General features: G+C 37.3%; 1 protein-coding gene across 1 annotated transcript in view; it reads right to left on the bottom strand.

Moving 5' to 3' along the window:
• The window catches only part of LOC109055094 (inactive N-acetylated-alpha-linked acidic dipeptidase-like protein 2), a 261,704-nt gene that overhangs the window by 156,317 nt on the left and 89,119 nt on the right, over positions 1-16,268 (bottom strand). The window contains exon 2 of the mRNA XM_042766172.1: positions 2,924-3,422. Within this exon, the coding sequence (XP_042622106.1) occupies positions 2,924-3,422 (499 nt within the window). The remainder of the gene's footprint in view (positions 1-2,923; positions 3,423-16,268) is intronic.

The following is a 16,268-nucleotide window of genomic DNA, read 5'->3' as shown; positions in this document are numbered from 1 at the left end:
GATGTGTAAATTAGGCCAGAATGGAAGAAATAAACACAGTCACAAGCCAAAAGAAAATGGAGGCCTTGGCAGAGCAGAATTTTTTTTTTTTTTTTTTTTTTGGGAAAACAAATGGCATGAGTATAGAATTTCTGCTTCATCATGATTGAATGTTACTTAAAAGAGAAGATTTTCAGCACTAACACAATGCAGCATGAGTGTGTCTCCCAGTGGCACCTCAGGAAATGTTTCATTTGGCGGCCAGAAGGGTGCAAAAAAAAAAAAAAAAAACACTATAGCGTGGCTGAATAAGCAATTGATGGCTGCACTTTTGACAAATGCATGTCTTATTATATTCCCACTTTACATGCAATCATTTGCAGCAGCAAACATGTAATTATCAATACTTACGCACACAATAAAAGCATTGTTCTGTCATTCTGAATGAAACATGTTGACATGCAATTAAAGATGTTGTTGTTTTGAAAATGGAATTTAAACAAAATGTATTCATACTTAGTTAACGCTGACAATTGCCTGACAATTCATAAGCGATATATTATAAACATTTTATATTTATATAAAATACTACATTTTTCATAAGTTTTCATTAAAAAATATAACATAATGTATTTGAATATTTATTAAAATATATAATAGTAATATTATGTTAATAGTATATATTATCTACTAAATTTTACAATCCATCATTCTGAAATATTTTTAAAACATGAAATAATGTTTTATGATAATATTAGTTATTTCTAGTCATTCTCAGTTATGGACAATGACAACTTTTCCATATCCAGCTAATGCTGGAGCCCGACAATTTTATATCTTAAATTGTTTTGTCTTCTTTTGTCTTATTTTCACTTCAAACAAGGTTAGAGAAAATCTACACAGACGCTGGTCGATGTGTCCTTATTTTTTTATTTTTATTTTTTCCTTCTAAAGAGCTTATTAGCATGTGTACTGAAGCAGTTAGCAAAGGTCTTCAAAGGCTTTTCCAGGACTTTATCCAAGCATCTGAGACATGCTGAAGAAAGGCCTCAGCTTAACATGAGGGAAAAAGAGATTTACAATGAGATTTGGAGTTTAATTCAACCATCTTCTTTAATCTCTGCATGCCACAGAGCTTCTTCCAACTGCACAACCATTTCCAAAATCAGTTGTAACCATTTCTGCTCCATTTAAATAGCAAATTATTAAATTCTCACATGTATTCTTATTTTCTCAAGCTGCAGTGTGAATATTAAGAAGCTGAATAAATGTAAGGTAAATAAAGCCATCAAAATGTTTTGACTTCTCGCCTTTGCAGTCTCGCCAGCATTGTAATATTGCCTGCTCTTCCCCGCTAGAAAAAGGATCTGAGACAAGCTGTTGGCACTGCAGCCTGAAATATAAATGTGACAAAATAAATTATAAATTGATACTACCGCAAAGCCTGTTTCAGGAGTCAGGTGGTTTTGGTTCAGAGGAAACCGAGTTATCTTTGTGACACGAATATACATGCTCGCCATGATCCGTGCTCCAAAAACAATGTGTTATCGCTTGAGGTTTGTCTGCATTTAATTTTAACATCAGTACCTGCTTGCGACTTTAGTCTGTCTGTCAGAGACTACACAGCTGGGCTCAGAGCGAACACGGGAGCTTTGTCACTAGTGGAAATATGCTGTGCACAGCTTTGGCTGTAGGACTGCTTTTTCAAAGATGAAGGTCCCAAAGAGCCTGTCCCAGGAAGAACTGTCCCTGCATCTGCTTCCTCAGTATGGTTCACTTCTTCTTACCAGCTGGAAGGCCTTTAAAGTTACTTTGGATACTGTTTCCTCACCTCACCTCACCCTCTGAATGTCTTTTAGAAGATTCTGATCCCCAACTTGATAGTATTGACACACTTCATAACTCTTCTACTTATTGTCACGATCATCAGCTGGAGTGCCCACGAACTCCAGTAGGGGGCACTCCACTCAGGACTCTTGCATTTGGTGTCTATTTCCATTCTGAACTCCAATTCCCATCCTGCCTCATACCTGGGACTGATTGCACACACACACCTGCATCTGATTACACACACACATATAAGCAGCACACTCACGCCAACTCACTGCGAAGTCTTGTTTAGCCCCGTCTAGCATTTCCGAGTGGTTTCCTAGTGTTTGTTCTCTCCGTGTCTGATTTTGGATTGTGTATACTGCATTTGATTCTCTGCCGCCTGCCCCGACCTCTGCCTGGTATTGTTAATGATTTTGGATATCCCTTTACACAGTTGACGCTGTTGTTGGATTACTGCCTGTTTGACCACTCTATAATAAACTAGTTGACGCTGTTGTTGGATTACTGTTACACTTATCAGCCCAATCTATAAAAAGAAAAAAAATTTTTACTGCCTGTTTGACCACTCTATAATAAACTTTTTGTAACGTGTCGTTATTTACAAGATGACCTAAAGTCAGACACAGATTTTCAATTAAACAAAAAATCATGAGTAAAAATAAACTAAAATAAATGCATACAAAAAATAAATAATAATAATGCATACATAAATTCATATATATATATAGAGAGAGGGAGAGGTTATGAATAAAAATATTTTTAATATATTTTAACACTGTATTTATTAAATATGATTTTGCTTTAAATTTGTCTTAATACAGTTGTTTTTTTGTTTTTGTTTTTTCTAAATTATTATGGATATTTATTTTTTGTAAAATTATTGAAATTATATATCCATTGTCTTGTTACAAGCATCCAGTACGTTCAAACCATTTCTAATATTAATATAGCAAACATGAAGCATTTTTGGCAAACTATGGTTCCAAACATTTCCTATATTCTGTTATTTATTTAATACTGTAAAAGATCCACTGAATTTCCCCCCTCTCATTGTGGGGAAAACTACAATGAACAATGAATATACAATAGACGGAAAGGATGATACATTTACCTCTGCAGTGCTTGTATCTTCTCTGCTGTGATTCCCTGAACAATCTTCTCCAGCACATCTGTGTCTCCACTTGGCTCTACCTTCACTTGTTCCTTGGTGAAGGCGTATCGTCCAATCAGCAGCCCCAGAGCAAACACTCCCATCCCTGCTAGCAAGTATTTGGCAAGGCAGGTCCCATTCCGTCTCTGGCCCTTGGGTACCGACCGGCTGAAACGAGAAACGTAATTAGGGTCCTCCTGGAGACGCTCAAAACGTCCGTGGGGGGAGACGGAGGGTTGAATTGGTTCCAGGTCTGGGTCCATGCCCCCGCCGGAAGAGCTGCTCACAGGTTGATGCTCCACACACTCCAGCTGGAAGCGGTCCAGACCCGGTTCTTCCAGCTCCTTCTCCATGTCCCATTCCAGTTCCATGGAAGCCGTGTGAAGCTCCTCACTCTCCAGATCTCGCACACGGAGAGAACCGTGGCCAGCACGCACTTTCCTGTATGCCATGTCTGTCACTGTAAAAATACACACAGGCATTAATGTAATTACAAACTATTCATCACAACAATTTTCTTAATTTAGTATTGATTTATTACTTTTACTTTTTATCTTAAATTTAATAGCTTAAATACGTTTCTAGATGTCATATAGGGCCATACACGAAAATAAATAAATAAATAAAATATATAAACATTTTCAAGGGAGAATAACTGACTGTAGCATTGTTTTTCAGATAAACAAGTATATTAACTTAGCATGTTTCTTAAATATCTGCAAACATATAATGTTTTTTTTATGCTTTAGTAGAGTCAAAAACTTACATAAAGCACCTTTAAGTCATCTCAGTAAATATACGTATTTTCTTTATATAAAACCACAAATTCCACACACTTTCAAAGCACATTAAACTCTGTGCTGCCTTGGTTGTTATTAGTCAGTGTTTTGTGTCAGTTGGACACACATATCTCTACACAGACAGAACACTCTCATGGAGAGATGTACAAGCTCACAGTTTGACTGTTGCTGCTAAAAAAGGTCATTAAGGGTGATGACTTGGTTGGTTCAAATTCATAAAAGTGAAGCCAGTGTCTCAGTGTACCATCAAATTTAACTATCTCTTTAACAGACACCGCCATCAAACTCAAAACAGCCCAATCGATAATGACAAAACTCCAAACCTCCCAGAAATTCCAGACCGCACACAGGGCCATTATTCAGTCAAACTGAGTCCCTGAAATAGGTTGCCTTTAAAAAATTACAGAGAGAAATATCTGCTGTCGGCACTAGGCACAGCAAAGGGAGCTGGAGAAATCTTTGATAGTCACACTTAAAATAGTCATTTAGAGGTGGAGAGAAATCTGCTCTGATAGAGGGAAATAACTTTGCAACCACTAAACATTACCATTCGACACACGTCTGATTGAAAATGGCGCCGCCGAGGATTTTGCATCACATTCACTTTGAGCATTTTCTCCCCCCACCCCCGTCTTTTTATATAATCTGTTCTCACTCTTTTATAGGAATGAAGGGACATGAATGATTCTTTACGCTTTAACTTTAAATAGTCATCACAGAATGTGAGGTGGAAATAATGTGCTGTTGTCTCTCAACATTAATCTTCAGTGCCCCACAAAACTTCCATTATTCCAGGGCACCATTGGAGAGGAGCGATCAGCTTCATTTACACTCTGACCCCGGCAATGATATGGGTTGTCAAACTCTCAGGACAGTGCTAACCCTCACTGCTCCTCTACACCCGTGCCTTTGGCTCTTTGCTTACGGACTGACAGCTGACGTTCAATCTCAGGAAATTAAAGTAGAGGGGAACCCAACTCACCATCTTTGGCTTTTCCCTAGTGATTTTTGTTTAGTTGTTGGTGTTACCGTTGATTTTTATTTATTTGTTGTTCTTTCTTACCATCTTTGGCTTTTCCCTAGTGATTGTTTAATTTTAATTATAGAGTGGGAATTTTTTAAAATCGTTTGTCTGCACCATCTGTTGGCTTTTGAAATAAATATTTTTGTGTTGTTTGTATTTGGAATGGAAAGTAATGTGTTGTGTGTTGTTGGTAATTGAAAACAATATTTTAAAATCGTTTGTCTGAAAAAAGCCTTCTTCTATTATCAAAATCTGTCTAAATTGTGTTGTGAGAACTTCTCCTTCAGAGGTGTCTAAACCTGTACAGCTGATTATGGGTCCCTTAGGCTAGCCACAATGACTCTATTTTTTTTATGGGGGCGTGCGTGCAGGTCTGACTGCAGGAAATATAATTGTTTGCCCATTTGAAATGTTTTTTATCTTATAAGCCGTCTAAGGCGTTTGAATTTGGCTATATCCTGCAGACGACGTGCAAAAAACCTCCACATCCAAAACCTCCAATATTCTTTAAAATCTGCTGCAACAATCGTTTTGAATTTCTGCAAAATCAGAAACCGTCTCAAAAGTCTGAATGTGTCGTGGTCTCGACTGAATTGGTCAACGTAACCGACTTGGTGAAAACATTCAGTTGAAATGTTCTCTTTAGAATTTTTTTTTTGTTTTTATATGCACTGAAAAAAGCCCATGGTGGCAATGGGGTTATGGTAAGGGCGCAACACTGTTTGCATTTTTTGATGGCATTTAAATGCACAGAGAGTTCAGCCCTGCCATTCCACAACCATCACCTGCAGCAAAATGGGGGCAAGGAGCTGAAAAAGCATGGCCAAAGGGTTGTCACCCATTTATAATTTTGCTCTGGATCGGTGTATAAAGGCAGGGTTAGATCAGCCACATCAACAACCTGATCAACTCTATCCGAAGGTAAGGCACCCCCACCTGAACAACTGTCATGCTGTGCATTTTATAACTCTCCAAAGGAACATGTACTTCCAGATTTATAATATTTGACAAATATGTCAATAGTCTTAGATCTTTTACAGCCCTCATGAAAAATGGGGGCAAAACAACATTTTGTTCAGTGTATAAAAACAAGTTGTTGAACAATTTTTAAAGTATTCATAATAAATATGTAAACTGTTTACTCAAAAAAAACATTTTTAAAGTCATTAAATTTAAACTTTACTCAAAACAGTATACAGATTTTCGAAAACCATAGTCAACCAAAATAAACACAAAGTGTATCTAAAAACCTGGGACATGTTTTAAAATAGAAATTAAAATAAGTAAGTAAGTAAACAAATAAATATTCATTCATCATAAACACTCTTATTTGTTATCAATAATAGAATGAGTTTCATTGACAAATAATTGCTTGCAGGATCCCTTAAGTTGACAGAGAAGGTTATTTTCCAAAATTTCAACTGGATTCACAAAATCATCATAACCACATTATTTTGTTCGAACCCTCATCCTATTTGTTAGATTTAAGCTAGGGCCAAAACGGTTACTCTGTGAACTACAGCCAGTGGATAGCAAACACCATGTGTTTCTGGATTTATCCCATCAATATTTATGAAACCCGTCAAAACAGCATTTATGTTTCCCTGGAATAAGTATCGACAGGCTGAGTAGATCATGTAACCCCCAGTGGTGTAGGCCCAGGTACTGCTTGGGGGAGCCGAGAGAGCATGCAGTGAAAAGCAAGAGTAATGGCACCTATCAATAGATGCCAGAAGTTTCTTGGCCTTACTCCCACAAGAATCCAACAGCATGGATGGTGTCCTCTCCATAACAACCCTATATATACCATGGGCACCTCATGGATGTCACAAACTGTTAAACCTTCAGCAAATTGCCTGTACTGAGCACATTGTACATCGAGTTAAAATATTCTGTCGCACTGGTAGAGAGACAAAAATCGACAGCCAAATATCGATATGTATGTGTCAAATATAATTTCAAATTAATTCACTATTCATTCAAAATCAATGACAGATTAAAACTATAAAGGTACAATTTAAAATAATAATTTTAAACCACTTTTTGTGTGCACAGGCAGATAATATTCTCAGAAATTCATATTAAACCATTAATAATATTATTAATGGAGATATTCCTCTTGTATTCTGGTTCTTGTATTTGACCTGATTATTAAAACTTTGTAAAACATTATGGCCTATTTTCAGAGAAAGCTTCTTGAGTAAATATTTTGTCAAAATTTGTCACTTGTTCTTTCACTTGTTAATGCTTAAAAGAAGTGCAAAAATTGGTTTTCTCTGAAAACAAGCCTTATTATCTCAGTTTTGTTCTCAAGTCAATTCATCTCATTTCATGGAAGTTTAGACATTTTAGCAGGTAAACAAAACAGATAATCATTAGGAGTATGATTGGTGTTTATTTTATTTTATTTTATTTTTTTTTGCAGTGTAGTGCTGGCAATTAAAAGGAATAGCGAGGAGAAGAAAAGAATACAGACGTCTTTGTGCTCAGTGCTTATTTTCTTGTTCTTTTGTCTTCGCAGGGGGTGAAGTAGAGGGAAAGTACAGAAAAACATACAGGAAATGAGAAGAGAGACATCTTACAGTGTTGTCCCGCTTACCTGCCATCACTTCTGACATGACCTTGTCAGTTACCCTAGTTAGAAGGCATGAAACTAGCTGCCAATCATGTTGTATAGAGACAACAAGGATGAGTCCAAAAGAAAGTGTTGCAGCTAATAAAAACAGATATCCTCCTCATACAGCACATCACGAAACACTGCAGATACAAATAGTTTGATCATAGAAATATATTGGCAAAAGAGTAAATTAAATGTCTAGAGAAACCCTAGATTTCAAATTCTGACAGTTTTTACAAGGACAATGGATTTTACAATGTCAGAGCTGATGCATTTAAATTCAGAAGGTTCTCAGAGTGAAAAGAAAAGTGAAAGTGAAAGTGACGTGACATACAGCCAAGTATGGTGACCTATACTCAGAATTTGTGTTCTGCATTTAACCCATTCGAAGTGCACACACACAGAGCAGTGAACACACACACACACACTGTGAACACACACCCGGAGCAGTGGGCAGCCATTTTATGCTGCGGCGCCCGGGGAGCAGTTGGGGGTTCGATGCCTTGCTCAAGGGCACCTAAGTCGTGGTATTGAAGGTGGAGAGAGAACTGTACATGCACTCCCCCCACCCACAATTCCTGCTGGCCCGAGACTCTAACTCACAACCCTTCGATTGGGAGTCCGACTCTCTAACCATTAGGCCACGACTTCAGAGCTAGACACTGACAAAACTTACAAAAACATGTCATCATTACCCTACAAAGATAATTCTGAATTCATACGAGGTGAAACACAGCCTAAGCCAGTGGCAGAAATAGGCCATGCAACAGAAAGCATCACCAGGCCCAAGACACCATAGAAATCACAATTTTCATATGACATATGAATAAAATATGCATCCTCAGGGGTACATGCTATATCTCGCAGGTCTCATTCACATTAAATTCTAAAATATACAGGCATTTCCAGGAGGTCGGACAAGTCCACAGTGATATAGGGGCAGATGTGTGTTTTCTCTGAACCGCAAGGTGAATGTTAGGGTTTAAATATTGTTGTACAAGTGACTCCCTCCAGCAATTTCTGTTAAGACAACACTTATGCATGTTTTATGTTCGTCCCGCAAAGGGAAATTGAAAGAAGAGAGAGAGAGAGAGAGAGAGAGAGAGAGAGAGAGAGAGAGAGAGAGAGAAAAGCATTGAGAGAGATTAGATAAAGGAAACTTTCTAGTTCAGACAGCTGACCAAAACAGCTCTTTCTGGCAGGTATTCATTCATAACTGTGGTTCCAGCAAACAAACATTATAATACTTTGCATAGACACTAAAACAATTAATACAAATATATTAATAGCATCTAAACCGTGAACACTTTATGTACAACTTCAGATGCCCATTTTTTTTTTTAAATTTTCTTTACTGTATTTATAGTAAAATAGCTTAATAAAAATGCATTTATTTATTTATTTATTTATTTATTTATTGATTGATTGATTGATTGATTGATTGATTGATCGATAAATGTGACCTTGGACCACAAAACCAGTCATAAGAGTAAATTTTTCAAAATTGAGATTTATACAAAATCTGAAGGCTGAATAAATAAGCTTTCCGTTGATGTATGGTTTGTTAGGATAGGACAATATGACAACTATTTGAAAATCTGGAATCTGAGGGTGCAAAAATATCTAAATATTGAGAAAATCGCCTTTAAATTTGTCCAGATGAAGTTCTTAGCATTGCATATTACTAATTAAAAAAAGTAAGTTTTGATATACAGTGCCCTCCTTAAGTATTGGAACAGTAAAGACAAAATCGCTTTCTCTGCTGTGGAGTCAAGACATTTGCAAATGTGATTAAAAGATGAATATGCGACAAAACTACAGAATATTAAATTTTATTATTAGGTCTTTCGACACATTCATGTTTTACCAGATAAAAAGGACAGCACTTTTAGGGTTCATCCCACTATTTGATGTGAGCATAAGTATTGGAACAGTTGAATTTACGGCAGATGTAAAAGATTAAAAGCTAATATTTAGTTGCAGATCTCTTGCATGCAATCAGAGCAGTGAGTTTGCAACCCATAGACATCACCAGACTCTTGGTATTATGCTTTGAAATGCTTTTCCCCAGCCTTTAATGCAGCCAATTCCAACTGTTGCTTGTTTTGGGGAGTTTCTGTCTTTAGTCTCCTCTTCAGCTTGTGAAATTAATGTTCAATCGGATTTAAATCTGGAGATTGATTTGGGCAATCTAAGATTTTTTCTTTGCCCTGATAAAGCCCTTGACTGAACTGGCAGGGTGTTTTGGGTCATTGTCTTGATCCAATATGAAGTGCTTTCTAATGAGTTTGGTGGAATTTTCTTGAATATTGGTAGCCAAGATGATTTTGTGTCTTTCCAAATTCATTCTGCTACTGCCATCATACATTAAGACATCATTAAAATGAAGAGGTGTTGTTCTAGAGACAGCCATGCATGCCCATGCCATGACACCACCTCCACCAAGCTTTACAGATGAGGTTGTATGCTTAGGATCATTTGCAGTTCCCCTTTTTTCTCCACACTTTTGCTTTCCAGTCACTTAGTAGGGTTCATCTTTGTCAACTCCGTTTCAAAACTCTACTGGCTCACATTTGTGAAGAATCTTGCCTTTCTATTTTTTGGTGCTGATCAGAGGTTTGCATCTTGCTGTGTAGCTCCTGTAATTCTGTGTCAAATTCTCCTGCGGACTGTAGATTGACAGAGCATCACCCCAGCTTTCTGGAGGTTGTTGGTGATTTTACAGACATGTATTTTAGGGTTCATTTTCACAGCTTTTATGATTTGTCTGTCATCAACTGCTGTTGTTTTTCTCAACCGATCAGGTCATACATCATTGGTTGCTGATGTCGCCGGTAGTTTCCAAACTCTAGATTTCTCCATGTCCTTTGTTTTTCCTATAGTTCCAATTGACTTCCTCTTTTCTTTTAGCATCCAAATTGCTTGCTTTTCTTTCAGAGTCGGCTTCCTCATCTTCATCCTGGTTTGTGTGTGTCATCATCGAATGCAAGACTTAGAATGCAGAAGCAATAGATATAACTGATAAGACGAATTCCCTGCTTTTAATATCTGAAGAATTAATGCAACAGGACACAGGTGAACACTTAGAAAGACCTGTGAGTCAACTGTTCCAATACTTATGTTCACATCAGATAGGGAGATAAAACTCTAAAAGTGCTGATCTTCTTAGCTGGTAAAACATCTTTGTGTTGAATCACCCAATAATAAAATGTGACATTCTCTAGTTTTGTCTCATATTCATCTTTTAATCATATTTACAGATTTCTTGACTCCACAACAAACAGAACAAATTTGTCTTTACTGTTCCAATATTTTTTTTGGTCCAGGGTCACAAATGATTTTATTTTTCTTACATGTTGGTGTTATATCGTTCACTTGGATGCTATTAGTTGCACTGAGTATATACAGCTGGATTAAAAAAAAAAAAAAAAATACTATGCCCATTACATTTTTGGCTGCAAAGCAACACATTTTTAACCACTTTTAAAACAATTATTTTAAAGAGGGTGATTCTTATACCCATTTTACATTATATGTGCTGTCAAAACCTTTGATTTTGTATTTCACTGTCTATGAAAAAGTATGTGTAAATGTTACATGAATAACTAGAAATACTACTGGAACAGTCTGAAACAGTGCACTATAGGATAAAACTGTTGCAGTATTCTGTTCACCAGTGAAACTAATGCTGCCCAGCGGTAAGTCTGTGAATAAGGTGTTATTTGTGAATTTAGATCAATGTGTGCAGGTGAGACGGACACCGAAGCAATGAAGAAAAAGCTAAATCAAAAAGACAAATCACTTGTTGCAAAAACACATTGGCCCCCAAGCATCCAATCAATTACCCACGTCCACTGCGTTCTCCACGAAGAAGAGGAAACTGACAGGGAGCATTCTTTTGAATAGCTTGAAAGCAAAATCAGGGTTATTGAGGAAATCTATCACACTAAACTACACACAGAGATATTGTATCTGATCGTATTGGCTGAAATGCTGGATCAGACACATTTGCTAAAAAGACAGGCAATCCAGCTTGTGCTATTTCAAATGGATTATGGCTAGCACTCAGATCATTAAAATTCTATGAAATGCAGAAAAAATTAATTATTGTCGTCCACAGAGGCACTCTGCAGCTAATGGTGGTGGCAAAAGTGAAAAAACATCCTATTTTGTAGGTATAAATTAATAGTACAGTAAAGCACAACCTCTATCTATGATAAGGTGATCCGGAGACTCAAAATTTTTCCACCTTCTCTCATAGGTCCCTATTATAAACAGAGATTTAAACTGTGAATTTGAGAAGATGCACTTATGGCCTTAGGGTTTTATAGGATATTGTTGACACCAAGTGTTCCTCGAAAACAGACAGTAAAAAGCCATTGTTTAGCTAATTAGTATAATGGTGCAAAAAAGGACGAGAGCTGGTTTTTCAAACACCTCATCCAGCTAGGGCCAAGAATTCGCCCATGATGGCATGTGCATACAACTTCAAAGAAAAGATTAAAAGTATTTAGTCTGTGTTTATCTGGTACTGTGCAATTGTTAAACAGAATAATTTATCAAGGCAAAGAAATGTACAATGTAAACTAAAGAAATCTCCAAAAGCCTTCAGCTGCCTCGTTTAAAGTGCTCAAAGCCAGTGCATAAACAGAGATGCAAAGCATGCATATGCATGTTTGTTAACCCTGTTTCCAGGAAGTGTATATTGATTCTATGCTTATATATTTCTACACATGAAAAACATGTGACCTTGAAGACCATCTTGAAATTCTTTCAATAAACTTAAATGAATTTAGAACTTAAATTAATTTAAATGAATACAGATATTTAGTTTGCAGAACTGCACCCTAATATTGCAGAGAAAATAAATAAATAAATCCAATAACATTCCATTAAAAAGTGAATACACATTAAAAAAAGATAAATAACATAACTAAAATGTAATAAATAAACAAATAATAAAAAAGTATATATTATGTGACATTACATTTCTGTAAATAATATATGTTAATACACAGATATATATAAATACCCATATATATATATACATTATTTACACAGTTTGTATGTGTCCTGAAAGCTGAAAGATTATTCCAGGTCTACAATCAAGTAAAGTGATCTCTGGATGGATGTCTAGTTATCAGAGAGCACAAACTGCCATCCGTCCCAATTTGCGGAATGACAAACTCAAGCATGTTTGACCAAACAATGAAACAGCGACCTTGAATCCCATTTAATCTGAAGGTCGTATTCCCGGCTCAGTCATCCGCCAAAGAACACACTGAGGTCGCCTCTTACTGTGATTTAGAGAGTGTTTGATCTTTGCTATTCGTGACAAATTGACACTGGCACATTAAATGGTAATACAAAACATGACATTGGGATGATGCTAGTCCACATATACTGCTTAGTATTTTCAATACCCTCATTAGACAATATCAGCCTATAATCAGACAGCATTAGGTTGTTGGAGACTCAGTAATGAAGGTTCAATGTCTAATTTGGCATCCAGCCTGGCTTATCAAATAAATTTGGTTCAAGTGTTGATTTGTATAACCAGGTTTGATGAGAAGGCAATAATAAAGACAAACAAAAGAAGTGTCCATAGTCTAACCAAATCCATTCCAATTCGGCAGTTGATATCATCTATAAATATTTATTAATTATCATAGATAGACCAATGATCAAAGAGGACAGCACTTCAATAGTCTACATTCCCCAAGGCCTTGTGTCTTATCAAGTTCCTCTTCTTTAAAGTCACTCAGAGCCAAGGAGAGAGTGTCTTTATATAGACAAAACCACAGCGCTGTTCCTGTGTACACAGATCAGTCATTATCTTCCTATACTGTCACAAACAGAAGTCACCTTTTGGTGCAAATGAGGTCCTTCCTATCTATAACAAACTGATGGATGGACACAGAGTCTGTAAAACATCAAAGGCAAACACATACAGAAATAACATAGGAGTTTTTGATTCAGCAAAACCAAGCTCTAGGGATTTTTTTTCTACAATAAAAAGATATCATACACTCGGGCAATCATGCACTAAGACAGAAGAAGTACGCACACGACGGACATGACATACTGGCTGTTGACTCAGCTGTGATGTGTTGGGCAGGTATAATTGGCCGTCATCTCACGGCACTCACCGGTGACTAGAATTTCAGTGGTCTGACGAAGAGATCGGTCAAGCTCATGTGTCTTCCAGTCAGAGCATACAGAACGTGTCCCAGAATTGTCAGAGCAGTTGCAAAAGCTCAGCCCAACACATTAATGTCTTGCAACCTATCACTAAAAAAGCTCCTACTTTAACAGTAGTAGTTATTTATATTTCAAGAATGTACTCTTAAATATGTTCAGGGCCATTTGGCAATGTGAGGAGGCTGGCGACCCTGGCCATCTGGTTAGTGGGCACCCTCCCCCGCCCCCTTATACTCTTGCCCCGCATTACAGACCCCTGCGTTTCAATCCACTTCAGTGCTCCAGCTACCTGGCAGCCGTCTCCCTCAGACCTTGCCAACAGATGGCTCTGCAGCAGGTAATAATGACCCAAGACAAACTCATAAATTGATTATGCCATCGTTAGGGCATAAATACAAAGTATCGGCCCTGCAGAGTGGAAAGATGGCTCAGAGTCAACAGGCACTCACATCAGAGACAGATACTGATTCTGAAGTGCACAAGATGGCGGGAGGAAATAAAGGAAGATGAATGCAGACTGATTGACCTAGCTCACAACGGACCCATTGAGTAACCCGTAAGGGAATAATTAGTAATCCTAATCAATTCTAAACTTCCTAATAATAAAAAAATAATAATAATAATAAAAAAAAAAAACTTGAAATGGGATGTGGTGTTAATGGTGGCCCTGTGAATAACCAATAAGTGCCTCTTGCCCCTCACTGAAATTCAAAATGCTAGTAGACTTTCTACTTGGGTACAAATCTGGGCTGGTAGCCAAAGGGTTATTAGTTTGAACCCAACAAGAAGCGACCCATGGTTTCTCCAGGAGGATTGAATAGTAAGTTACTTTTGGGAAAAAACTCCCTTAAAACAACTTTTTCAGGGATGCCCAGTCCTGCTCATCAAGGGCTACTATGTATCCAGCAGAAATTAGCTCCAATCCTAAATACTGTAAACACACAGGAACCAGCATGGTCTATAGGATTAGTAGAAACTTCCATGCAAGTGTGTTGGGGCTATTCTGCAGGACATTGGCTGTCCAATAACTGGACTGGACACCCCTGGACTACTTGGGACTACTACTAACTACCCTGTATTATGAAACAATGACAGATACTTTGTGGTGTGAGAGGGCTCTGTAGGGAACAGACAGCTTTTCTTTATCACCCCTCTAAAGCCTCTTGTGTCACAGCTCTCTCACTATTCATACTCTTAGAGATCGAGAATGATACAGAGGACAGACATTTTTCAGAGCACTAAACATGTCTTTAATCACGGGGGAGTCCTCCTGCTTGGAAAGCCATGATTTGAAGCTCCAGCGTCAGGTGCAGTGAGAGCTGATAGCTCCTCTCTGGGTGAAGAGTGTTGGATCATTTAGAGAAATCTATATTCTCTGGCCATTAATTTTGCTGCAGGGATGAAGCATTTCCCCAGAGGGAGAAAGATAGAGCTCTCTCAGCAAATAGTCCCCTTGCAGCCACTACCTGCGTACAAACCACCTTGGAGTATTTATCTTCTTCTGATGGAACTGTTTGCATGGGTGTCATTCGTAACCTGACAACATAACCTTTAACACATATTCCTTTTCCACCTGTAAAATATTTGCCAGTCTAGTCAAAATTAAAGATGCAGTCAGTATGTTTAAGTTGGTCTATATGGTCTATATGGCTTTAAGGATGTACTGTATGCTGACACTTATTGTTGTGGATGTAGCATCATGCAAAATCAAAAGCTTTCAAATGGCATTGTACTATAGATATCCACTATGTGCAATTAGCCAAAATTAATGTATTCTGAAAGTGTCCAGTAGCATGGGTGTTACAAAGATTGCTTATTCTGAAATTCATGTGATCTCAAAACAGCTGTCCTCACGAGGAGACCCGCTACTTTTATTAGGCTGCTGATCTGACTGGACTGTTCATCTCATGTGAGTGCATTTTTCAAAATTAATATTTATTTCAATATTTTTATTTTTATTTATTTTTTAAGCAAGGACAAAATTACTGAGTACACCTTTCAAAAGGAAATTGAAAACTTAAAAGGACATAATGCTGAAGATATAAAAAAATAACTTTAGTTTTTTGTGAAGATCTTTAAGGAGAAAATCTCTTATTGCTTTCAGTCCTAAGCACAGGGATGTTCTCTTATCTATCCAAGGTTCTCTTTGAAATGCAGTGGTAGGGGTCACCTCAGGTGGGCTTTCCTGCTACGGGCTCTCTGACTGTCAAATAAAGTTTCTTATTTTACTTCAACTTTCACTAACTACAAAACTTTGAGTCTTGGTAAGATTCCAATTTTTACACCAGATATATTCAACAACAACAACAAAATCAGCAAGGCACAATTTCTACTCTATTTAATTAATCCAGAAAAAAAATACTTACTCTCTATCTTTTTTCTTAATTCCCCCAAGGTCTGAACACGATGCTGGGGTGGCAGTGAACCCATGTTGTACAAATGAAAGATGGCAGTGGGAATAAAGCGCTGCCATGGGGCTCCACTGACCTTGCGTTTATTCAAAAGTACATAATGCAATAATCACCTCTGCATGTGTGATAGATTTTAGCCACCTCGCTTCATTAATCATCAGCCACGGATGGGAATAAATTGAATTAGCACTACGAAAAGCTCACTTCTCTCAACTGTAAGCAACAAAAAACAATTAGTGCATTTGAAAATGAG

This window comes from Cyprinus carpio, chromosome A11, assembly GCF_018340385.1.
Source record: "Cyprinus carpio isolate SPL01 chromosome A11, ASM1834038v1, whole genome shotgun sequence".
NCBI classification, from domain to species: Eukaryota; Metazoa; Chordata; class Actinopteri; order Cypriniformes; family Cyprinidae; genus Cyprinus; species Cyprinus carpio.
The sequence above is the reverse complement of the archived record's forward strand: the minus strand, read 5'-3'. Positions and strand labels throughout refer to the sequence as shown.